The sequence below is a fragment of the Gambusia affinis genome, linkage group LG01, assembly GCF_019740435.1.
Source record: "Gambusia affinis linkage group LG01, SWU_Gaff_1.0, whole genome shotgun sequence".
NCBI lineage: Eukaryota > Metazoa > Chordata > Actinopteri > Cyprinodontiformes > Poeciliidae > Gambusia > Gambusia affinis.
This window is the reverse complement of record NC_057868.1, coordinates 30,691,902-30,715,280: the sequence shown is the minus strand read 5'-3', so window position 1 is coordinate 30,715,280 and position 23,379 is coordinate 30,691,902. Positions and strand designations below refer to the sequence as shown.

Here is a 23,379-nt window from a genome sequence, read left to right as displayed (position 1 = left end):
AATGGTGGTGGTTAAAAGATGAGCTCTGGTGTATGATATGGGTCATAAAATGTGGTAGGTACTACTTTTTACGCATATACTAAAATATATGCACATATACATACCACTGGATTGTCTTCAGTGACACACACAGAAAAATGCTGCCACAATTAAAAGATGAGCTGTTCAAGGTTGTATCATGGAGAAAAGTTTGAGAATTGCCAGAACAAAATAATAATAGTAAAAAAAAAAAAAAATCACACGTTAAGAACTGTGTTCTCCTTTAACCTCTGAACTCAGAACGTAAATCTAGAAATGACACCAAACCAAACTGAAGTCTGAAAATCCTATTGGATTTTGTGGTGAGAATCCTATCATCTAACTCTCCTTCATTAAATTTGGACTTTAGGGGACCATCCATTAATTTTCCAGTCTTGACGCTAAAAGTAGTGAATGCAAAAATGACATGTCACCCTTCAAACAGTCATGCACTGTTACTAAATCTACAAATACATACTTTTCATTTAAAAGTAAACACAGTTATACAAGAGCAGTGCATTCAGTTTCTCAGTTTATGAAATTATATCAGATTTCACATAAATAAGGTGTGCATAAAAATCAAGGGGAAAAAACGTTTTAAAAACGACTGGAAGAATCAGTTAAATATAAATATAAAAATTAAGCAACTCGAAATGAATAATAGATTAATTTAATAATTTGTCATTTCAGTAAAGAAAAGGACATAAGACCATTAACACATTATAAATGGGTGTGACGGCTTTCATGTGTGATTGGCTGATAGATTAAATCCCAGCAACGTCACATCCTGCGTGGCAGCAGCTCCATGGAAAACACAGAAGAGACTAGAAGCCAATCATTCATTCATCCTAGCGGAGTGTAGTTTCTGCCCGTCCCACTGCAGTCCATCACCACGGTTGTTGCAGGAGCACTTCAAGCGTTAATCAAACAGTCTTTGGCTGAAAAGTAAAAGTTAAAGGAGGATTCGTAAAATGTGAAGTTGCCCGGCTTCAGGTGACGGTGAACCAGCAGGGACGGAGACGATCTGTCGGTGGTGCAGCAGACTTTGTGGTTTAATAATAAGGTACAAAAATACAGATCTCAAAGCAAAAATATGTAGGTAAAATGATTAAGCGCTATATATATACATGATTGAATAGTGCCTCCAAATAAACAGAGTAGTGGCCAAAAGAGCAGTCTCATAGATATGGTTGGCTAAAGCTAGCAGCTAGCTGACCTTAGCTGCTAGCTGATGCTGATGTTGCTGAGCTAACATTGAAGTCAGAGCATCTCAGCCTGGATAAACAACTTATTTTGCTGCTTTTATTACTACGTTAGTGTGCTGAATGTTACATACGTATGATTTATATGTACACCAAATAAATGTTGGTAAATGAGATGTACTACTAGTTCAGTGGGTTAATATCTTCAATTGTACCTTACCTTGCCTTAAAATTGTATTTTAATTGCTTATCCACCCTTGTTTGAAAATTTACTGTTATTGTTTTAATTTATCTTTATTTTCTCATTAGCATGAATGTTGAATTTTAAAGTGCAGTAGACGTAGAAGCAGGTAAATCATGCATTTCATTGAAAGAGCAGCCCTATCTGCTACAATGGAGTTAGTAAAATTGATGACCTGTATATTATTATTATTATTATTATTATTATTATTATTATTATTATTATTATTATGTCTTATTAAGCTCATGAACTCTAAAGGTTGACCTGACCAAGAACGGAAATGTTGTAGTGGACAGTTTCTGTTGTTGGTTTCTTAAAATGGAACAGAAAAATCTCACTTATACAAGTTCTGACAGTTTTAGTTCAGACTGGAATGCTCTCCAAGCATAGAGGGGAGAGAAACTGAAAGCTTTCGTCCCAGTTTCCGTTCGCATGCGAGGAACATAGAGGTACAAAATGTAATTTGATCTCATGGTTTAACGGCTTTGGTTTTCTGAAGAAAAATGCATACATATGTAGGAATCAAGCCAATAAGAACTTTGGTAAATCAGAGTAATACAATGTTGCTTGTTCCAGTGAAACACTACTGTGTCAGCAGTAAGCAGTTTTTCAGACGTGGAATAGTGTTGGCTGTTTTACCAAGCAGCTTTTGAAACTTTTAAGGTTTTAGGTAAGTTTTCAAATCAATAATTGTAGAGAAAATTACACTCAGTGCAGAAGAATTTTAGAAGATAAACTTGTTGCTTCAAACTTTGGAGACTGTCTGTCTGTTCTGGTGAAGCACATATTTTCTATTTATCCTCTGAAGGATCATGTGGGGAGTCTGGCCTTTCCTGCCTGCTCTGGTGCTTCTGTCAGAGCTCTCTGTGGAGAAAGTCCAGACGGCGCCATGTCAAACCTGCAGAAAACTCACTGAAAGCTTCATTAAGGTAAATCTGATAAACTGTTAAGTTTTCACTTGACATCTTTTTACCATGCATTTATTTCTTTGTTTCAAACTGAAGGATAAAAAAATGTACGTTTTTGTATAGGGATTAGAAAAAACGGCAAACAAGAACTTTGGTGGTGGCAACACTGCGTGGGAGGAAGAGAAGCTGGCTAAGTACGCACGCAGGTAGGAATAGTTTCTGCAGCTGACTTTTGAAATACTGTGACCATTTGTAATTTACATCTGTTTTGTCTATTATTCAATACTTTCCCTAGACTGTTATTTGGTTTTAAATGTTGATTTTTCTCCTTCATGTATTTATTACTCGCATATTTCTGTGGTTCAGCCTCTGCCTAATTATCGCCTCCTCGTTTTAGTGAGACTCGGCTTTTGGAGATCGTCGAAGCCGCTTGTGAGAAAACAGATTTTGAATGTAACCGTCTGCTGGAGCAGATAGAAGACCAGGTTGAGACGTGGTGGTTCCACAGGTACGGCTCAGCTAAAAATGATTACAGGTTAACAGACAAGTTTTTTTTTTATTTTTCATTATAAACCTGCCTTTAATAAGTTTGTTTTATTACCCGTTAGATCAAAATAGATGAAAACTTTTATGGCTTCTTCTGTGTAATTACGCTGCGTTATCATGAGCCTGTTTGACCGTTTCGTTTGTTTTCCAGGCAGCAGGAGGCACCAGATCTGTTTGAGTGGCTCTGCATCGAGCAGCTAACACTGTGCTGCCAACCTGGACACTTTGGGCCCGACTGCAAAGGTGTGCACAAGCAGGTTACTTTATTTTAGTACACTAAAAAAAAACAGAGTCTACATCCTTGCTTACTTCCTTCATTGCTGCGGTATTTAAGCAAAGAGCTGATTGTTGTAATTGCGCTGATTTGAAGAGTGCCCGTCCGGACCTGGGGGTGTGTGTGGAGGTCTGGGCCGATGTGAGGGTGAGGGCACTCGTCTGGGAGATGGGGAGTGTGTCTGCGACCCGGGTTACTCGGGCCAGCTGTGCCAGAGCTGTGCTGATGGTTACTTCCGGGAGAAGAGCTCCAATGACAGCGCAGGGGCTTGTGCAGGTGCGCCATTTCCACACTGCTGTTTACAAGTTTACAAATCGCTGTCATGTTCAACCAGAGCGGATATTGGTTTGATGTTAACGGTTCTCGTTCACGTTTAGCGTGCTACCACTCCTGTAAGAAATGCTCTGGGCCACAGGACTACAAGTGCCTCGCCTGCAAACCTGGGTGGATCCTTCATGACAACAAGTGTGTGGGTGAGTGTGAATTTGTTGTTTTTTCTTGAGCAAGTTTGGATGAATACACTTCCCGTGACTTTTACCATGTCTCTTGTAGACATTGATGAGTGCGGCACAGAGCTGGCTCGTTGTCCTTCCAACACTTACTGTCACAACATAGATGGATCCTATGAATGCAGAGGTATGGCTCCTTCAATATTTATTGATCTCTAGCAAACAAAATCATGCTGGTTGTTTCAATTGACCAGCACGCACCCTGACAAGAGACCCAATGGTTTAAAATCAACACGGGTCGGTGAGGGTTTTTGTTGAGGAAATAGCAGTCAATTACCAATATGAAGTACTTAACTGGATCCTATAATTGGTTAGAAAATTATGTTTGTATTAAGAAAACTTAAGAATTATGAACTGTGATTGTTGTGGAAACTACAAACTTTACCACAGTAGGCAGTTGCTGTTCTGCTAGCGGGCAGAGCATCATATTGACAGTAATGACGCTGACCGTCTGACCTTTGCATCCAGGCTGTGACCAGGCATGTGTGGGCTGCATGGGCAGCGGTCCTGCTCGCTGTAAGAAATGTGCGCGTGGCTACAGACTGAAAGGAGCCAAGTGTCTTGGTATTTAAACTGTCATTAATTATCTCTGTAATTTTTAACACATGAGGTTATCCTGGTGGAGGTTCAGCCGCTTTACTGTGCGTTCCCTCTCAGATGTAGACGAATGTAGCGAACGCGCAATAGCATGCCCCGGACTGAACGAGGCCTGTATCAACGAGGAGGGCTCCTTCCACTGCGACTGCGCTGAGGGATTCATCAGAAGAGACAGCATTTGTGTGGAGAATAAGCCACCTGGTGAGTATCAGGTTTTAGGCAAAGCAGTATGAACCAAAAATAGTCTCCCGTCTGTATTCTCTCTGTATTTTCTCTGAATAGTTTGGATTAAAATCGATGAAGCCAGTGTTTAATGCCTTCAGCTGTATTAAATACAGCTGATTTGTATATTAAGTATTTTTTCCATGTACATATTTTTAAGTCTTATCAAAAAAAAACCAAGAGTATAACATGGCACCTAGGGTCGTAAAGGAGCCATATGGGGAGTGACAATTAAAACTCATTGATGTTTATAGTTCTTAGGGAAAGAAGGCACTGTGTTTATACATTTGAAGACAAATGTAGGATATAAATCTAAAGTTTATGTGCAAGAAATAGTGGGCATAAAATTGTGTGTAAAAACAGCGTCAGTAATGCAATTGTTGACCTCATTGTTGGAAAGCAATCCATAAGAAGATCTCAGTGAAGTTTGGACTCTGAAATCTGAGTTTGCTTTCGTCTTGCCTCCTCAGCTGGACCAGAGAAAGGTCTGTTTGACGACATGACGGATGACGAGGTTCTTGTGCTGCAGCAGATGTTCTTCGGCGTCATAATCTGTGCCCTCGCCACACTTGCAGCTAAGGGAGACATGGTCTTCACAGCCATTTTTATTGGGGGAGTGGCTGCCATGGCTGGATATTGGCTGACAGAGAAGGGAGACTACATGCTGGATGGATTTCTGAAGGGACGTTAGACTGTCTTCACACGTCTGTGTAACAGAAGGACCTGGGGATTCCAGCCAGGAGAGGTGAATAAAACTTGACCGAAGGTGGGACGTTATCTTCAATGCTAGCCTTTCAGGGATTAATTATGTAATTTATAAGGGCTTGGATTAATTAATGTATAACTGATGAAGAGGATTATGCAAGAAAAGGTGAAGACTATGATGTCAAGAATGGAGCAACACTGCACTGATATAAAATACCTGAACTTCATTCCCTACCATAAGCTTTGCCTGTGTCAGGTTACTGCTCTACTCCAGATGGTAGCTATGGGCATGCAGTTAGATCAACACTGTCCCCTCAAACTGACCCTAAATAGAGTCTGAGGAGGTTTAGATCATGAGTTTTTTTTTTTCCACTGGATGACTTTATACCTCTTCCTCTGTGAATGTATGTGTCACAATGCATATTATGTTCATTTGAAATCAGAAGTACTGCACTGTTTTAATTTATTGTTTACTTTAGCATGATTGTTTTTACTTCTTTAGCTGCTGGATTATTTATTTAAATCTAAAAGGAGTGTGTGAATGCAATCTGGATAATTCAAGTCAATTTATGTTACCTTTTTTTTTTTTTTTTAAAAGAAGCCTTATTTATGTTTGTGAATATTTAGTTGTTTGTATTATCAATGCAAACATTCAGCTGTAATTCAAAGATTATTTTGGAGAGCCATAACGCCAACACCTCTGATCCATTTGCTCATTTTATCGATCCTTATTTACCTGGATTGGAATCATCCACATGTGTTTGCTTTACAATAAAAGGAGATTTTACTTTTTTGCAGGCTTTGTTTTTTGATAGACTATTTTAACTTTGCTGGAATGTGGAAAAGTATGTTTGATGAAGTAGCAGAGAAACAGAAGACAAAGAAAAATGTTTGGGCGAACAAAATAGCACCAGTTTAATATTTATTATTAAACAAATTCAGGAATTTAAATGTTTTTTTTTATAGCATAATTGCACACTGATGTATTTACAAGTGATATTGTCAGTAGTTAATGGTATCAGCCATTAGAAAACAAATGTTTTCTAATGGCTAATTTTAGAAATATTAACATTTGTTTTATTGCATTTGTTACCATGCAATAAAACAATACATGGTCGTGTTATGCTGAACACAATCATGACGATGAAGACTGCTGGCATGACTGTAGTCCAATAAGCAGTGGACTACACTGCTCCTTTAATGAGGAGCATTTATTTTTTAATAATGCTCCTTATTAAAGAAGCTAGTTTTTCGTATTGCTGTTGCTAAATATGTTAATGAAAAGTTGTGTGAAAGTCAAAACATGGTTGAAAATGGCCCTGAAACAAAGCCTATGGAAGAATTTTATGCAAACTGTAGCTGGAATCTGAATTTCAAACACTCATGCATCCAGGACCAGGGCCACAGCTGTTGCATTGCTTGTCTAGAGCCCTTCCTAAGACAAGGACAACATCAGAAACTTCTTACTTTAGGAGAGAAAGGACTAGATGACTGCAAATCCTTTCTTTTAAAATCGTGCATTTCATTTGAAAAACCTTAGGGTCCGAGAGGCAGAGTAGAGAGGCCCAGGCTTGAGGTCCACTGAGTAGTTTCCAATCAGTTTTGGGAGGGAGGAGCCATGTTATCTGCTGGTGTTTGTTGTATTCTAGATCAAAGTCGGTGCAGAAATTGACTGGGAGATCTTAAAGGAAATGCTGATTAAATTTTTCAGCATCAAAAGGAAGAAGCGAGACAGCAGACCCAACAATGGAGAAAAGCGAAGTTTTCTGTTAAAGCAACCTGGGCTTCCATTAAAGCTCCGCTGCAGCCTGATCGTCTTTGTGCCACACTGCTTTGATGCAGTAATTCATGCGAAATGAAACTTGATCAAGTATTGAGATCTTGTACCATACTAGACATGTATATACCTTTTTATTTAAATTTTTATTTTTTTTTAAATGGTTTGATGTTATTTTGGAACATTCCAGAAACACAATTTTGAGTTTTAATAAGCTAAGCTACATTAGATCTCAAGACATTTTTTTTCCCATATTTATATTTCTAAGAAAAAACAAAACACTAATCCCCTATTTTATGTTTATTCCCCTTCACATAATATGCTTTCTGTTTTCCATCACTTTTTTTTTTAAATTTCAAACTGAGGGTTTGAAATGAAACCCTCAGTGGCTGAATTGCAGGTTTTGGCTACTTGGAGTCATGTCAGTGCTCCACTCCAGTTAATGGGGTTAAGGCGCAGCAGCTCTCTCTCCTTCAGGGCCTCCTGGGAATGTGTTAGTGCTCTGTCCCTCCTGCTCTGCTCCATTAGCTGCACACAAAACAAGTACAACTGAGAAAAAGAGAGGAAAAAAACAAAACAAGACATTTTACTGTAACCTCAAAGCGTGCTCCAGGAAGCATTTTCAGCATATTTCAGTACACAGAGGGATTGGTAATGGATGCATAATGCATGATTGGGACCGTACCCTCTTGTTCTCATCTCTGTAGACTGTCATTGCTTTGGTGTGCTGAATTCGCTGCTGTCTCTCACTAGATAGGGCGAGGCGTTCCACCGCTATGAGATGCTCTGCTTCTTTTATTTTACTAGCCAGCTGCAGCTTCAGTTCCACGGACTTCTCCTCCATCTGCCTCTTCAGCTGCTCTCGTATTTCCTTTCTGGCAAAATAAACCACATATTAATAACCTGTGCAAAGGTGAGGCTTTGTCAGAGGATAATTTAGAATGTAGAGCTGAAGTTATTTACCTGTACTCTTCTTTTTCACTGATGGATCCATAAAACGGTTTCCTCCACACCTGATGATACCTGACACAACAACTTCAACTCAGTGACCATGATTTTGTCTTATTTATTTATTTATTTTACAGTAAAACCAGGCCAAATGCCTGGGTTTATCTCAGGACTCATTCTTTCCACCTGAAATGCTCTTCTCTTTGCATGATCAGCGCCCTCTGGTGGTTATGATGGTGAACAGCGCACGTTTGAAGGCTGACGGTGCGTTTAAGGACTAAAGGTGGGTGCAAAGGATCCAACCTCGGAATATTCTGCGAATCGGATTTATACATTTGTGCTTTTATGTTTACTTGCATTTATTGCGTCTAATTATTTATTAATGCAAGTACTGCCACCGCACATTAGGTCGACACCAGGTAATCACCTCACCTGACTGCTCTTTAGCACAATACCATGGTCCGGGAGAATTGGTAATGTAAAAGCTAGGAGTGTCTTGAGAAACATAAATGGGTGTGAGTATAGAGATAGGTGCTAGAATAGTGAGAAAGAGAGAAAAAAGAAAAACACAGAAATGTATGTAATAATCCCCATGATAATTACATTTGGCAGCTTTAATGATTTATTTGAACTTGTAATCCTTCGGGAGGGAAACAAATCAAACAATTTAAAAAAGTCAAAATAAAATTCTAGTAGTTTGCCCATCCTTGACCGTTTGAAACTTTCTACACTATGCATAAAATGTGGTTTTGTGGCATGAAATTAACTAATTTAGATAATCCTTGCCATTACAATAATCTCTAGTCACGATTTCTCACCCAAGGTGACTTCTCACCTTGTGAGACAAATCACCTCTGCATCCTGCTTGGAACATTTAACCAAACATTGGGTTGTATGTCTATATGCAAACATGAAATCCTTTAATAAAATTTGAGTGTCCGAGTTTTGATGAAAAATGTCAATTGCTTATTACCTAAGCCTTCCATTCTGAAAAGAAAAATAAAGGCAAATTTATGACGCCAGAGTAAATATAATATGCAAATGTTAAAGTAGAGATAAACTTTTCACCAGTCCTGTAAAAAAAACAAAAAACAAAACTGAGCAAATAAATGAAACAATGTTTTCTTACGTAGTCTCATCTTTAGGTCTTGCTCTTTTCTGCTGGAACTCCTGAGTCCAGACTTTATGTGCCAAAGCAGCCCAAACTCCTAAAGCTTAAAATAATAAATCTTTTAAAGCAAATGTTCTTTTTAGACTAAAAAGGACATTTGTCTTATACCTAAAAGTCTGAGTTTTGCATTTATATGTAAAGGCACCAGTTGAACACTAAACCCAGATGAATCAGAGCATTCAGTCAGTTTTGCTTTTGCAACTGTTTCCTTGGGAATTAGGTTTCCCACCTCTCTAATAAAACAAAGCTGCAACACTGACTGAGTGGCCAAGCATCAGCAGACACAAAAGAGAAAGATTATTAGCATGTGGCAACAAAATAACCAGATAAACACAGAACATTTTCAGGCGTGAGCTACATTTCAGCAAAAAAAAAAAAAAAAGGAAGAGAATCCTTTCAGCTGTTAAAATGACTAAAACTCTTTTATTGAACAAGGAATAAAACTTTTTAAAGGGCAAACATTTGAAACTTTGCTGCATAATTTGTATGGGACTTATGGGATTTAAAAGTGCAAGTGCATTGTTTTGATCTGTTGTAAGGTTAGATGACGTCTGTCATTATGTAGCCTAGAAGATTTTCTTGCTTGAAGATAAAGTCTTTCTTAAGGTTGATCATTCTTCAGATTCCCAATGTTTTATGGTTCTCCCACAGCCAGGCATGGTATTTATTTAACTTGTGATCCTCAGGAGTCACCTATAACAGAAAAATACAGTTAATCTGTCTGATTAGCTTAATTGTGACTTAAAAATAATTTAAAATAGCTAGGGAGTTGAGATCATTCACCTGTCTCCACTCATCAACACAGAAGATTCTGTAAGAGTCGTTCCCATACTTGCCAATACCATGCAACTCAATAGGGTAACGCCACTGTTTATTTAAAAACTCATCTAATCAGGAGAAAACACAGTTAGTTTTCTACCTAGACAAAAGTTATCCAGCAGAAGTCTAATATCCTCACCGGAGAAGCGGATGATTGTTTTGGCTCGAAGCTCATAGAGGCCAAGTGGCTTCATGAGTTCAGACATGGGCTTCCAGTCGGCCTCCCGCGTCTCCTCTGCAGTCGGGTAGCGCTCAAAGAACACCCAAAGTACTGGAATGGCCATTTTCCCTGTAACAAAGAACTAGTGAAATTCCATTTTTTCCTGCAGATTGATTCAGGCTGCACAAATGTGGGACTTTACCACTTGTCTTATTCAGAAAAATAGTGGCCACCAGGAGCTTCCAGGGGTCATGGAAAAGGGTTTCCTGTATGAGGTTGAAGGGAGATCTGGGAGGTGTCCATTTTCTGAGAGATTTCCTCCTGGGTGGGCTGAGACCTGAGCACAAACACAGAGAACAGTTCTCTAAAAACCCAAACAATATCTCAGATATTAGGAAGAGTAAAGCCTACCAACAATTGTGCACAAATTAACTCCATAAACATTACCATCTTTGAGATGTTTCCGACTGAAATAAGGACTTGTTTTCCGCCTGCTCTCCAAATTCTTGGGTTCTATGAGAACACAGGAAAGTGTTAAATAGGTCATAATGTTTGTCATTTTAATATCCTTTAAATTTTAATGAACGCAAATAGAATTTTTAGGGCTTTCACAGACTAGAATTAAGTTGTCATAAAAACATTACTAAAATTCGGAATTTTAAAATAAACTTGACAGAAACGCAGAGTGTACACACCCCATTAACGAATTTAACTAATTTGCTGTGACAAAGCACACTTGTGTTTGACCTTGTAATTAGTATTATTTAAAGTAATGGTTGGGCTTCCGTTAAACAGCAAATGAGATACAAGGCCTTGCAAAAGTATTCACACAGCCTGAATTTTTTTAATCACATCCTTCAATATATTTTATAGCCATTATTTGTCTTAGAGTTAGACCAACACAAAGTAGGGCACAGCTGTGGAGTAAAATTTGGAAACTGTGGAATGCATTTGTTTTCAGTTTTCTGCTGTTTAGCTCCACCAATCCTTCAGTCAACTCTAACCAGCTACTGTGTTCCTACTTAAGAAAAACCTTCCCATGCTGTGATTCTACCACCAATCATGCATCACTTTGCTTTCACTATGCAATTACACGTTACTTTGTGCAACGTGTAAATCCCATTTTATTGGGATTTTGTCTCACACAAAATCCCAATAAAATGCACTGCAGTTCAAAAAATGAATACTTTTGTAATGCACTATAAATGGTTGACTATACTCCTTTAACTCATATTTTAACCCGACAGAGCTCTTGTTTTTGCTGCACTGTATGATATCAGAAAAGGAAGTCATATATCAAAATAAGTCATGTAAATGAATGAAATTATTTTCTTCATGAAGTGCCATCAAATTACTAATATGTCAGTTATTTTATTATACCTCTCTAACATGCAATTGTAGCTGGAGAATGCACAAGCTGAATATACTTAGAAAATATGATTGAAAAAAAATTGTGGTTGTAGCACATGAACTTAGCTTAAAACTAAATGAAATAAAAGTCTTGATTACAAACTTTTCTTCGCTGTCAGACCATGTAGCTCCTACTTACTATTATAGGAATCTCTAACTGGTGTACAGCTTCCACCACTGTTGTCAGGTAACACCTCCTCCTCTCTGTGACTGTCAGCATTATCCACTACCTCTGAATTAGACTTGTCACCTTTGCTGTGAGGCTGTGCAACATCTGTATTTGCCACATTCTCACTTTCATTCTCGCTCTCAGTGGCAGCTTCAACACTTAGAGTCGATACTGAAGGCGGCGTGTTTGCCGGTTGATTCCTGTTAGCTGGAAGGAAAGTGTTTTGTTGATCACTGGAAGGAGCTAGTCTCAGAATTTTCTCCCTCAGCATTCCCACCCTGCGGGGGCTCTTGTGTGTATCATCATCATCCGCCAAGTCTGATGAAGATGTAGCTTGTGAGCTAATCTGCTCAGCCTCCTCAGCTATGTCCTCTTGCAAAATATTACTTCTAATATCCTCAACAGAAGGCTTTGCCTTGCTCTTGCTGACTTTACATCTGGTAGAGGAAGAGCTGTTTTTAGATTTATGTCCGGCAGATTTCACTTTTCCACCTATTTTATCCTGTAGTCCATTTGCTTGCTTTTTTGTCCATTTCTCTTGTGTTTCTTTGGAATGATCTGTTTCAGAGCTGGTGGATTTAGATTTGGATGAGGTGAAATCAAACAGGTTTATGTCCAGGTTCTCGCCTCCATTTTTCAACAGATAATCATGCAAGGACGACTTAGACCGGAACCTCTGTCCACTGGGACTGAAACAAAAAAATAGATTAGTCATTGATTTAAGTCATGTGCATGTAAATAAATTAAGTTTAGCCTCCTTCAGTAACTGTCTGCTGGACACCGTTTAATTAATTTTACTTCAAAAGTTCTTTGTTATTATTTCAAAAGAAAATGAAATATTTCTGTAACTGGCTGTGGGAAGAAAGAATCTCTTGCAGTGTTCTGTATTACAGTGGATCTGAGGACGTCTCTGACTGACAATGTTGTGTCAGTCTGATGAAGAGAATACTCAGGGTTGTCCTTAATGTTGTTCATTTTATGAAGAATCTTTCTATGATAATCTCCAGAGATTCCACAGCAGATCCCAGAACCAGACGTCTTTAACCATCTTTAACGTTTTTAGGTTCCTGGTTCTGCTGTCCCAACAGATGATGACAGAAGAGACACTCTCAACAACAAACTTATAGAAGATATGTAGCTTCTGGCAGTACACATAGAATGACCTAAACTTCTTTGAGATGTAAAGTCTACTCTACTGTCCCTTCTTGTAGACGACTTAACTGTTAAGTCTCCAGTCCAGTCTGTTGTCCAGGTGAAAACTTAGATATTTATACTCATTCACCACCAAATACCGTTTGACCTAACCCTGTTTCTGCTAAATCCACAATCATCTCCTTTGCTTTGTTTACATTCAAAGCGTTTCTACACCAAAGTACGACGTTCACCAGGCCTATATTCCCATTTTCTTGTCCATTTCATTTTGATTAACTTTTTGATATGTGAAGTGCCTTGCGAAAAAAACTTCGAATCACCTTATTATGTACACGTCCAGTTTTCCAGCAGTCTTGCCAGCTTTTCTCTGCCTCACTTCTCTAATCCATCCATGTGGTAGTGCTTCCATGTTACTCTGGGCATCCATGTCTAGGCTGATTTCCAGCTCATTTTCACCGCTGGTGAGAGGAATCTCAGAATCAAGGACGCAGCTCAGACCAGTTTTCACACTGTCCTCTCAAAATGACAGCAGACACAGTCACACGCTGTATATAAAAAAAGATCCATTGTGCAACACAGAAAAAGCGCCATTTTGTTCCATTGTTTTTATGCAAAAGCAAACGAAGAGAGTAAATCACAATCAAATTAGCGAATTGCACCTACCGAATTCATCTAATTTATTTTGCTATGGTGCAGAGCGGTCCAAACCAAGTTTTGTTCTGTCAACAGTGGAGCGGAACTGAGCATGTGCAGCAACTCGGAAGCAGTTCTGAGCGTGCGCAGTCCGAGCAGAGCTTGACAACGGAAAACCCGAACTGCAATAACTTGTTGATTTAAAATAAAATTAGGTCGTCTTTTTTATGGTTAATAGCTGAAAATGAGGCCAATTGAAAAATGGAAAGAGACGGTTCGTGATCGGTAAGAGACTCTAACCTTGTATTTTATTTTATTTTTTTACCATGGTCTGAAACTAGGATGTAACGCTAGCTGGATAGCAACGGTGGTTGCTATGTAAACTAGTAGAAGGGAGCTAACGTACTTTAGCATCTACCTATTTATCGAAGGCAGATGATGGACATATAATATACGTCTAAGAATATGCATGAAAACGTCTAGTTTGCCGCTGTTAGGTTTGCTAGAAGTCTCTATTTATTGCCACAGATGTAGCTAGATTCTGTAGTCTTGTTTCTTCGCAACTATCTCACTGAAATGTTTTCTTTGTCAAAGCGTTTTCTTTGCATTTAATATTTTCCCAAAAACGTGGCCACTGGTTAATTACCACTGCAACTACACTAGAGAACGTTTTCATTCTCTGACTTTTAAAAGCGTTTGTCCCTTCTTTCCGTTTTTTTTAAACAATTTCTAGCCTTGAAACTCACAATTCTTTTCACATTGTTGATGCCGTGATTTGTAAAATTTAATACAGTCCACGTATTAACAATTTATTTAGACTTAGGAAACCCTACTTTACATTTACATCTATCTTTTACCTACACGTTTTTGCATACAGTTTGCTTAGGAACTTTATACAATACAGACTTTAATGTTATCACAACATTTTCTGTCGTTTTATATAGCTCTACAGTGTTGCATGTCATTCCATATGGTCTACAATATTTTAAAATGAAACATTACATGTTCTTAAACTGGAAGTTGAAAAATATGTCACACAACTAAAATAACTATAATACTGCCAGGTATGCAAACGTGCTCAGTTAGAGTTCTAAGTTATTGCAGACTCGTTTTTCTTTTTCTTTTTTTTTAATCATGGGAGCATTTTCTTTAAAATACTTTTTTTTTCTAATCACCCAATCATTAGAAAAGTTGCTCATGGGAGGGGAGTAAACTATTTGTTTCTACCCTCCCCTATGGCTGTTATACATCCTGCTTTTTCTCTGGATGTATACAAATTTTAATCTCTCTGCAGGGCTGTGTGTTATCAGCTTTGTTTACATTGATGTTGCTTCTTTGTATGCACAAGATAAAAATAAGAGAAATACACTTATAAAACAACATTCTTAAGGGCTTTTAGGGGTCACTCTCAACATTACAATTGCAATATGTGATTTTTACTGATAAATGACTCTGCACATTGTTGCTAATCGACCAATCGATCTTGTGAAAACAAACATTTCAAACAATTTTCTCTACCTCAGTGTTTATGACCTCGCCTTCAAGCCAGATGGCAGCCAAATTATAATGGCTGCAGGGCAACGTGTGCTGGTAAGGCTCACCTTTTATCTTTTCCTTGCGAGGGACATCTCTGCAGAATGCATAGCTGTAACAAATTATGGTTTCTGTTTCCAGGTCTGCGATGCCAAAGATGGGACTATTATTCAGCCTTTAAAAGGACACAGTGATACAGTGTACTGTGTAGCCTATGCCAGGGATGGTACTGAGCTGGTTTTCTGTTTGAATGCTTAGGACTTTCTGTATCTTATTCGCCTTCATCTCATTAGGAACAATGTTTTTGTGCAGGTAAGAGGTTTGCCTCAGGCTCTGCAGACAAAAGCATTATCATTTGGACTTCTAAACTGGAGGGTATTTTAAGATACACGTAAGCATTTTTATTATTCTAATAAGTTCTTACTTTTCAAGAGTATTTGCATTATTTTTATGTCTTTAATGTTGTTGTGTAGGGGTTAATGACTTAACAAAGCCAACAAATATCTCTTCGAATCGGCACTTTGTTTCCGCACCAACAATTCACAGATCATGTTCCAAAGACCTAAGTATTATCTTTCAAAGCAAAACTAGGATATTTAGCAACAGACTAATGACTGCTATCTCATTTTGTCAGATTGCAAACACAAATAACACTGCTTTTATATGGATTTGGACAAGCTGACGAAATTCTTAATCTGCAAAATTTGTTGTGCATTTGCATTCACTTCACTCTGATATTCCCAGATAAAATCCAGGTTAACCAACAGGATAGAAATTATTTTATAAGGTTCTGTAAAAATGCGAAAGTATACAAAATCCTTAGACAGGCCCGAAGGTTGAAAATCTCTGTCCATTGCACATTTGAGCCCACAGGTGGCGCTAAATGAATGGCCATCATCCCAAGGGATAAAGTGTAGCTACATGGCCTTGAGAGGACCTTGGAATAATGTTTTCTCTTCCCACAATCAAGCCATAAAATTCAGAAATGTTTGCCAAAGCCATATTTCAATTTTACTGAAAACTACTCGAACCCTGCTGAATTTTCTGTTTTAGCAGTTCCCATCCCTCGTTATAACCTAGAATGAATCAAGTTTCTGTTCACTCATTTAAAATTGAAAACTGTTGTGTTATCAAAATAAAATGCAAGAAATAATTGTCTGTTAATATGGAAATATGTTTCTCTTCCTGGCATGAATCATACATATCCCTCATGAAGAACATTTCTTTTCGAATAAGACTTGATTGTCTACTTTTACATCCTAGTGTACACTGTGCTTTCATTCCATTCACCTTTCTTTTTTTATTGACCTTATTTGCAGCCACAACGATGCAATCCAATGTGTTGCCTACAACCCAATCACTCACCAACTTGCTTCCTGCTCATCTGGTGACTTTGGTGAGTGTCCAGTCAATCACATATTATGCATGCGATTGATTGGTTGATTAGAAGTCATTCTTCTTTGTGATATCTTCAGAAGAATCACAAAGAGAGCATTATCTGTTCATATTTTTTAGGCCTGTGGTCCCCTGAACAAAAATCTGTAAACAAGAATAAAGTGAGTAGCAGAATAACATGCTGTGGGTAAGTTGTTTCTCAACTGTCATGAAACACTTTTTATCTTTTCATGAAAAACATTAATGCTTCAACTAGAGTTTATTTAAACTTCAGGTGGACAAACGATGGGCAGTACCTCGCCCTTGGCATGATGAATGGTGTGGTGAGCATACGGAACAAGAATGGAGAGGAGAAGGTCAAGATAGAGCGTCCAGGAGGATCTTTATCCCCAATCTGGTCAATAGCGTGGAATCCATCCAGGTTAGTGATTCTTAGTTACTGCATCATAACATCCATGAGAAATGTTGATTCTTTTTTTTATTTCATCCATCCTGTGTTGTCCATGTTGTTAGCACTGGGGATTTATTGATTGTAAATTGCGTATTTTAACGAGGCCAGCAGGTGGCAGTAGTTGACATTAGAGTGGTTGGACTGTGAGGGTAGATTATGATGCTTATTTGGAAGTGTCTCAGTTCTCTGATTCTCCCTCTTGCCAAAACCAGGAGCCCTTCTCTGACTGGGTTCTTTGGAGAAAAATAAAGCAATAAAAAAATAATGTGCAAAGTTAGTTTTAAGTGTCAGCGATGAAATGCAACAGATGTATCATCAGTGAAACAATCCATAGAGTATAATAGTTTGTTAAAAAATTTGCATGAAGTGTTTCTGGGAAGAAGTTGTGTTTTAAGCTGTAAGGGATTTAGTGACACATTTGACAGGATGAATAGGTACATCCGCTTACCATGTCATATATTTCTTTGTAAGTATAGGACAATTAACATGAAACATAGCAACATAACAACAAAGCTTCCTGTTGCCTGCTTGTCACTTACAGGGGAAACCTTTAAAATGAAAATTGGCCTTTGTGGTTTTCAGTGTTGTCATTACTTAACCAACCAAAGCTGCTATCAGCTCAAAAGGCTATACTTATCAGCACCAATGGCTAAGCTGTTTTTGCTTCACAGGGATGAGCACGACACACTGGCTGTGGCAGACTGGGGTCAGAAACTCTCCTTCTACCAGCTCAGTGGGAAACAGGTGAACATCAGTAATTGTTGCTATAAATATTCTCTTCCCGAATACAGCTTAATACCTCATATTTCCGGCTTAAATTTTAAAATATTGAAATATATGTGCCGTATCAAATAATGCCAACACTAGTAACTACATATAGTGAAGTCATTTTAATCAGCATGAATATTGACAGCAGAATGAATGCAACATGTTTTCAGCCAAACTCTTGAAGGGGTTTGCTTCACAGTCCTCTCAAAGCTCTGGTTATTTTTGATTGTACATCTTGTGTACATTTATTTTATTCAACTTTACATGAAGATGCTTGGCTACAGCCAACTTAATTAGGAGTGACATTTTGAGGCTCATCCTCACTGCAGAGGATTTTTATGGTTTAATGGAATTTCTTAATAGTCTGACATACTGTATTTGGCTGTAAACCATTATAATCAATAGTAACAAAAATATATACTTAAAATCCCTCAGTATCTAATCTTAGTTTCAGTTTTGGAAGTTAATGAGTGAACTAAGTCCATTTTTCTATAAAATCCAATAAATTTAGATGCATCTGTACATACTATAAATTCAAATGGATTTAATATTCAGTCTTTACAGGACACCAGGTAGTCTGTAACTTATCAGAAATAACAGTTGACTTTTTAAAATATTGTAGGTGTAACCCCAGTAGGGGTGCACCGATTGCAGTTTTCTGGCCGATTGCATTTTATCACTGTTTAAAAAGCCTGGCTTTCCGATTCCGATTTTGGCCAATAATTCCTTTTGTCTGAAATGTTGCTAGATATAGCAGTTGCACCACATTGAGTTGGCAACAGTGAGGTGATTATTGTTAACTGAAAACGTGTAGATATGACCTGGTGGGTGTGTATGGTGGTCAGTCAAACCTGTCTCACAGCAGGGCAAAAAGAGGACAGTCATCAGTCTCCCAAAATTGAGGAAATCGGGGCTGATCCTGCTATGCTTTATTGGCCTACTCATAATCACTGCTTCCTCTTCAATTCCCTGTGGGCAATGTTGTAATTATAGACAAATCTAAACTGTTCATTTCTCTCTGGTATATCTGAGGCTTTTTCCATTGTCATCTCCCTATTTATCAGTTGAAATGAACATTCTGTTTTGATTACAACACCAGGGATCGCTCACAAAGAAAGAAAATAAGCAGCAGTTGTCAGGGAGTCCCCCTTTTTCCGCTCGGTGAGAAAAAACAGATGGATAGAATGGAGAGACCTGATATGATGCTGCACAAATGGACTTTGAACTCTAATACAATAGAGGCTTTTTAACCACAAACGCTCTCTTTTTCTTTTTTTTTTTTGTCTTTCTTTTCATCAGATTCAAAGGGATAGTTGAATGTAGTGAGGACTTTGAAGTGTGCCGGCCCAGACAGTAGGAAGTGCTGGCTCAGGCCCCTGAGCAATAAATACAAGACATGCTTGTTTTATTCCGGTTTTTAATGTGCTCTTCTCTCTTTGTCGTCCTCAGGTTTTAAAAGAGAGAACTCTAAACTACGACCCATGTTGCATCAGCTACTTCTCCAAGGGCGAGTACATTGTGATGGGTGGCTCTGACAAACAGGTGTCCCTCTATACTAAAGATGGCGTGCGGTTAGGAACCATTGGAGATCATAAAGCATGGGTGTGGACATGCCGAGTTAAGCCCGACTCCAACTACGTGGTGGGTCCATGTCACATTGTTCCATATTTCTCAACAAAACCTCACCTTTCCGTGCCCCTGAGTAGGAATGCATGTCGCAGAGAAAGCGATACATTTTTTTTGCCAGTTGTGATGATACAGTTTTTAACTACACAGATACACAAGCTATTTCATTTTACAGTCACTCTTTTACAGCTTTTCCTCTCACTATATTTAACTGAAAGTGATGAGGCACACAGGAGAGAATTGGTTCCTGGCAGATTCTCGCAGCTCGGCAGTATAGAGGCTTTAACAACAGGAACATTTTCCCACTCCCTCAGTCTTTTCTTAGAGGTGTTAATAGGATGTACTGCTACATTGTTGTCTCTTATCTAGGTGTGTGGCTGCCAGGATGGGACCATCTATTGCTACCAGCTTAACTTCACCACAGTTCACGGCCTCTACAAAGACCTCTACGCCTATAGAGACAACATGACCAATGTCATCGTGCAGGACCTCATCACTGAACAAAACCGTAAAACTTTGCACCTGCATCATGCAGCTTAGTTTGTGACTAAAGGGATGTTATGATGCTTTAGCAAATAATGGGTTGGGTGTCTTTTAGCGTCACATTGACCTGAATCAGTTGTGTAGAGATGAGATTACACTTTCACTACATTACTAAACGTTCTTCGGAAATTATTGCCATTCCATTTGAATAAAATAGTTTTGAATTGAACTGAAAGTAATTACCATCACAAGACTTTTCTTAAGTCTGGCTGGGTTCCCACAGTCTGGAAAAGTTCCGAATCAGATTTTTAAGTTTTTTTTTAAAGATTTCTAAGTCTTAAAAATGAAAAAAACATTTGTTTTTCCAGACTTTCCCATCCATCAATCTTCCTCCAGGGTAGGAGGAGCCATATTTGAACCTGTAAAGTGTAACAAGAAGTCTAATTACATTTTCTGTTTATAAAGGACAAAATTCTCAAAATCAGAGTCTAGAAAGCTTATAGGAACCCTGTTGTTTGTTTTTTTAAGATTGTGGTTCTGTTTTTTTTTTACATTTTCTTAAAAGAAAACATATATATTTTTTTGTCTTATAAGCAATTTCTATATTATCTTTTGACATTTTTCTCTACTTATGTTCTTATGTTTCCTAGTGAGAATCAAGTGCCATGAGTTGGTAAAGAAAATTGCAATCTACAGAAACCGCCTGGCCATTCAGCTACCAGAGAAGATCAACATTTGCACGGACGACTTATCCACCATGGAATACCGCATTACTGACAAAATCTGCAAAAAGTTTGAGTGCAACCTGCTGGTGGTCTGCTCCCAGCACGTCATTCTCTGTCAGGTCTGGAGTCATCTTTTTTTTTTTTTCTCGAATTCATTAAAAACTCAGCAGAACCCATCAAATAATTTTATTAAACTTGCTTTTGACCCACCTGTTTTGTATTTGGCTTCTTTCATAATGAAACGTTTCCTTCTTTAGTTTCTCTGCTAAATCCTTTTGACCCTTGTAGCTGTAGAAACATTAGGACGCCATTAAGATGATGAAGTCAGAATGAATTAGTGTTAAACCATTTACTCCAAACCTACGCAACCCAGGAATTGAATCGCTGCTTCTCCACATGTTTCTGCCGAGCTCGCACGAGACCCCAGCTGTACTTGTGTTCCCATCTACATGGGCAGCCTACTCCCCGCGCCTCTCCCCCTTTTGCAACCCTCTTCAAACTGGATGGATAAAGAAAGACAGTTTGAATGGATTGGAAGGGTTATCTATTTTGTTTTGGGGGGTTCCTCTGTTTTTCGTCTGTGTTTGACAGCGTCTGGTGGGGCTGAGAAACAGCGCTGAGGTTATTTCCTTTTAAATTTGTCTTTGTGTGACAGGGGTGCTTTAGATCTCTCTATCGGGCCTGCTTGTGTTTCATGCCCCAGACAGATCTTATTCCTTATATATGTGCTGTGCATGCTTCTGGCAGATTATATCATTGTTTATCTTTGTAAAATTGCTTTCTGACATTGAAACACCCTTTGTCGTGTTTAAAAGAACAACATGCTGCAATTTATTGGACTTATATGAGTTTGTTTTGCTATGATTAATAGCCCATGAAATGATTGAGCTAAAACCGCAATTTTGCCATAATGAATCTTTTAGTCAGGACTGTATATGATTGTGGTTTCATATTACTTGTTATGCTCTGCACAGGAGAAAAGGCTCCAGTGCCTGTCTTTTGCTGGTGTCAAGGAAAAAGAATGGGTGATGGAATCTATGATTCGCTACATCAAAGTGATTGGTGGCCCGCCATGCAAAGAGGGTCTACTTGTAGGGTTAAAAAACGGAGCTGTGAGTACTTAAAGACAATGTATTCTCCTACAGGAACTCTGAAATGGTAACCATTCTCTTATGTCACTTCTCTAGGAATTTGGAGAAATGCTAAATTTACAATCTCTTGCAAACATATCTGTGTAGCTTTGCTTTTGGTACAATGGCAAACTTCAATGTTTTTTTATTGGGATTTTATGTGATAGAGGAACACAGAGTAGTCCATAATTATGAAGGAGGAAAAGTTTTGAAGATTGTTTTTTGATAAATTAAAGTATGAATGTGTTATGAGTTTGTATTTAACGCCTCACGCAACACTTCATAGAAAGGCATTTTGGTGCTGTAGCAGCTGCAGTCTTTAGATGTATGTGTATTCCATCTTCACACATCTAGAAAAACTGAAATTTCTGCCTTTTTATCTTTGCAAAATAACTCAAACTCAGTCAGTTTGAAGAGAGAGCATGTGTGAACATCTGTTTTACATTTTTTGTCACAGAATCTCAGTTGAATGCAGGTCTGAAGTTTCAGTTTATTCAGATTAGGTCAGGAACAGCAAAAAGTCAGTGTTACTAAGTAAGCATTGCCATAGACACAGATCTACACACTGTGTAATTTGCTGACCCTTTTACGGGATCATTTTAACAATTCTTTGAGAAACTGAAACGTTTTGTCTTGTAAAATGTAAAGATGGTTGTTGTAAATCTGCAGCTATAAAAAGGAATTGAATTAAAATGATGCATCCTATCAACTTTGATAAGCTTACTTGTCCTTCTGACAATATTACTGCCATATTTCACCTTAGTTAAACGGTCTTCAGTGTTATGTGAAGGTCTATGATCCCATTTAATTGGAAAACCGTCTTCCACATGTTTGTTGTGTTTTCTCCATAACTTGTGGGAGGAAATTTCTTACGTCTTCTATTAATTACGGTAGGTGATTAATAAGGGAAATTCTAAAATACTTGATTTTATTTAAGGATGTCACACTAGAGGGTATTGAATACAGAACACTACACACTTCCAGATCTTTATTTGTAAAAAAAATCTGAAACTGCTTTTCTCTCAGTTTGCACCCATTTGTGTTGGTCTATCATAGGACACTGCAACTATTACCCACCAAAACGTTATTTTTGCCCTCAGTCCAGCTAAATAAAACGCGTTTAGAGCCTGAAATTTTATGTGACATTTAAAAAAAAGACCACCTGTGATTTTTCAAAAAAATCTAATAAAGGAAATATATTGCCATTTTTTTAAAAAGCACCTTTTTATTACTATTTTTAGCTTTTGAAATAAAGAAAAAAAGAGAATGAATTAAATTTATTCTATAGGATGTTGATATTTGTGGAAAATTATGTAAAATACAAAATCACATAGCTTTCAGCCGAATGACAAGAAACAATGTTCTAAAACTCATTATTGAGACTTTTGTGTTGTTCTCATGTCAACATTTAATACAATTATTTCATAAAAAACTTAAAACTGTATTTATTAGTAAAGCTATTCCTATTATGACATAGATATTACTTATAAGCAGTTGTTAAGAGCTGTATTGTGAAAGGCCCAAAGACCTTCCGGCCCACAGGTTGCAAGTCCCTGTGAATCACAGCAAGCACTTCATCTGCTCAGATTATTTTTGTTCTGATTTTGTGATGTAGATCTTGAAGATATTTATCGACAACCCCTTTCCAATAACGCTGCTGAAGCTGTCGTTGTCAGTGCGCTGCCTGGACATGAGCGCCTCCCGCAAAAAGCTGGCTGTGGTGGATGAACGTAACACCCTCCTCGTCTATGACATCAAAAGCAAAGAACTACTTTTTCAGGTTTGTCAGTACGGAAAAAACATCTCA

General features: G+C 38.1%; 3 protein-coding genes and 1 long non-coding RNA gene across 6 annotated transcripts in view; 2 read left to right on the top strand and 2 right to left on the bottom strand.

Moving 5' to 3' along the window:
* Positions 1–770: 770 nt before the first annotated feature.
* Positions 771–6,013, top strand: LOC122829082 (protein disulfide isomerase Creld1). Its single transcript, XM_044113325.1, has 11 exons — positions 771–1,081; positions 2,270–2,390; positions 2,493–2,575; positions 2,767–2,877; positions 3,067–3,158; positions 3,286–3,465; positions 3,567–3,662; positions 3,742–3,825; positions 4,167–4,262; positions 4,356–4,496; positions 4,988–6,013. The coding sequence occupies exons 2-11, from the start codon at positions 2,274–2,276 to the stop codon at positions 5,206–5,208; spliced, it is 1,221 nt and encodes a 406-aa protein (XP_043969260.1). The 5' UTR covers positions 771–1,081; positions 2,270–2,273; the 3' UTR covers positions 5,209–6,013.
* Positions 6,014–7,433: 1,420 nt separating this feature from the next.
* On the bottom strand, positions 7,434–8,256 carry LOC122829079. Its single transcript, XR_006370323.1, has 3 exons — positions 7,963–8,256; positions 7,685–7,874; positions 7,434–7,527 (listed from the first exon to the last, which is right to left on the bottom strand). It is a non-coding gene; the product is annotated as an uncharacterized LOC122829079 (long non-coding RNA).
* Positions 8,257–9,521: 1,265 nt separating this feature from the next.
* Positions 9,522–13,621, bottom strand: mbd4 (methyl-CpG binding domain protein 4). Of its 3 annotated transcripts, none has more exons than XM_044113286.1 (8): positions 13,492–13,621; positions 13,149–13,373; positions 11,647–12,365; positions 10,545–10,610; positions 10,300–10,434; positions 10,077–10,226; positions 9,902–10,005; positions 9,522–9,811 (listed from the first exon to the last, which is right to left on the bottom strand). In XM_044113286.1, exons 2-8 carry the CDS (start codon positions 13,253–13,255, stop codon positions 9,737–9,739), a joined length of 1,356 nt encoding a protein of 451 aa, XP_043969221.1. In that variant the 5' UTR covers positions 13,256–13,373; positions 13,492–13,621; the 3' UTR covers positions 9,522–9,736. The 3 variants fall into 3 exon arrangements, with proteins under 3 accessions (XP_043969221.1, XP_043969238.1, XP_043969230.1); XM_044113303.1 differs by having other exon boundaries at positions 13,149–13,286; positions 13,492–13,590; XM_044113295.1 differs by having other exon boundaries at positions 13,149–13,344; positions 13,492–13,561.
* The window catches only part of ift122 (intraflagellar transport 122 homolog (Chlamydomonas)), a 26,126-nt gene continuing 16,352 nt past the window's right edge, over positions 13,606–23,379 (top strand). The window contains exons 1-13 of the mRNA XM_044113273.1: positions 13,606–13,746; positions 14,985–15,051; positions 15,136–15,220; positions 15,307–15,385; positions 16,314–16,390; positions 16,510–16,576; positions 16,664–16,810; positions 17,512–17,584; positions 19,058–19,249; positions 19,604–19,742; positions 20,368–20,561; positions 21,417–21,554; positions 23,188–23,352. Of these exons, the coding sequence (XP_043969208.1) occupies positions 13,706–13,746; positions 14,985–15,051; positions 15,136–15,220; positions 15,307–15,385; positions 16,314–16,390; positions 16,510–16,576; positions 16,664–16,810; positions 17,512–17,584; positions 19,058–19,249; positions 19,604–19,742; positions 20,368–20,561; positions 21,417–21,554; positions 23,188–23,352 (1,464 nt within the window). The 5' untranslated portion in view covers positions 13,606–13,705. The remainder of the gene's footprint in view (positions 13,747–14,984; positions 15,052–15,135; positions 15,221–15,306; positions 15,386–16,313; positions 16,391–16,509; positions 16,577–16,663; positions 16,811–17,511; positions 17,585–19,057; positions 19,250–19,603; positions 19,743–20,367; positions 20,562–21,416; positions 21,555–23,187; positions 23,353–23,379) is intronic.

Bases quoted from the DNA above. Each gene is read 5' to 3' on its own strand.
- LOC122829082 (XM_044113325.1), top strand. From the start codon at position 2,274: ATGTGGGGAGTCTGGCCTTTCCTGCCTGCTCTGGTGCTTCTGTCAGAG. The intron at 2,878-3,066 runs GTACGGCTCAGC...TTTGTTTTCCAG, and splicing joins GAGACGTGGTGGTTCCACAG to GCAGCAGGAGGCACCAGATC. The intron at 3,466-3,566 runs GTGCGCCATTTC...GTTCACGTTTAG, and splicing joins CAGCGCAGGGGCTTGTGCAG to CGTGCTACCACTCCTGTAAG.
- mbd4 (XM_044113286.1), bottom strand. From the start codon at position 13,255: ATGGATGCCCAGAGTAACATGGAAGCACTACCACATGGATGGATTAGA. The intron at 10,611-11,646 runs GTAAGTAGGAGC...GTGTTCTCATAG, and splicing joins AGTTAGAGATTCCTATAATA to AACCCAAGAATTTGGAGAGC. The intron at 10,435-10,544 runs GTAATGTTTATG...GTTTGTGCTCAG, and splicing joins TCGGAAACATCTCAAAGATG to GTCTCAGCCCACCCAGGAGG.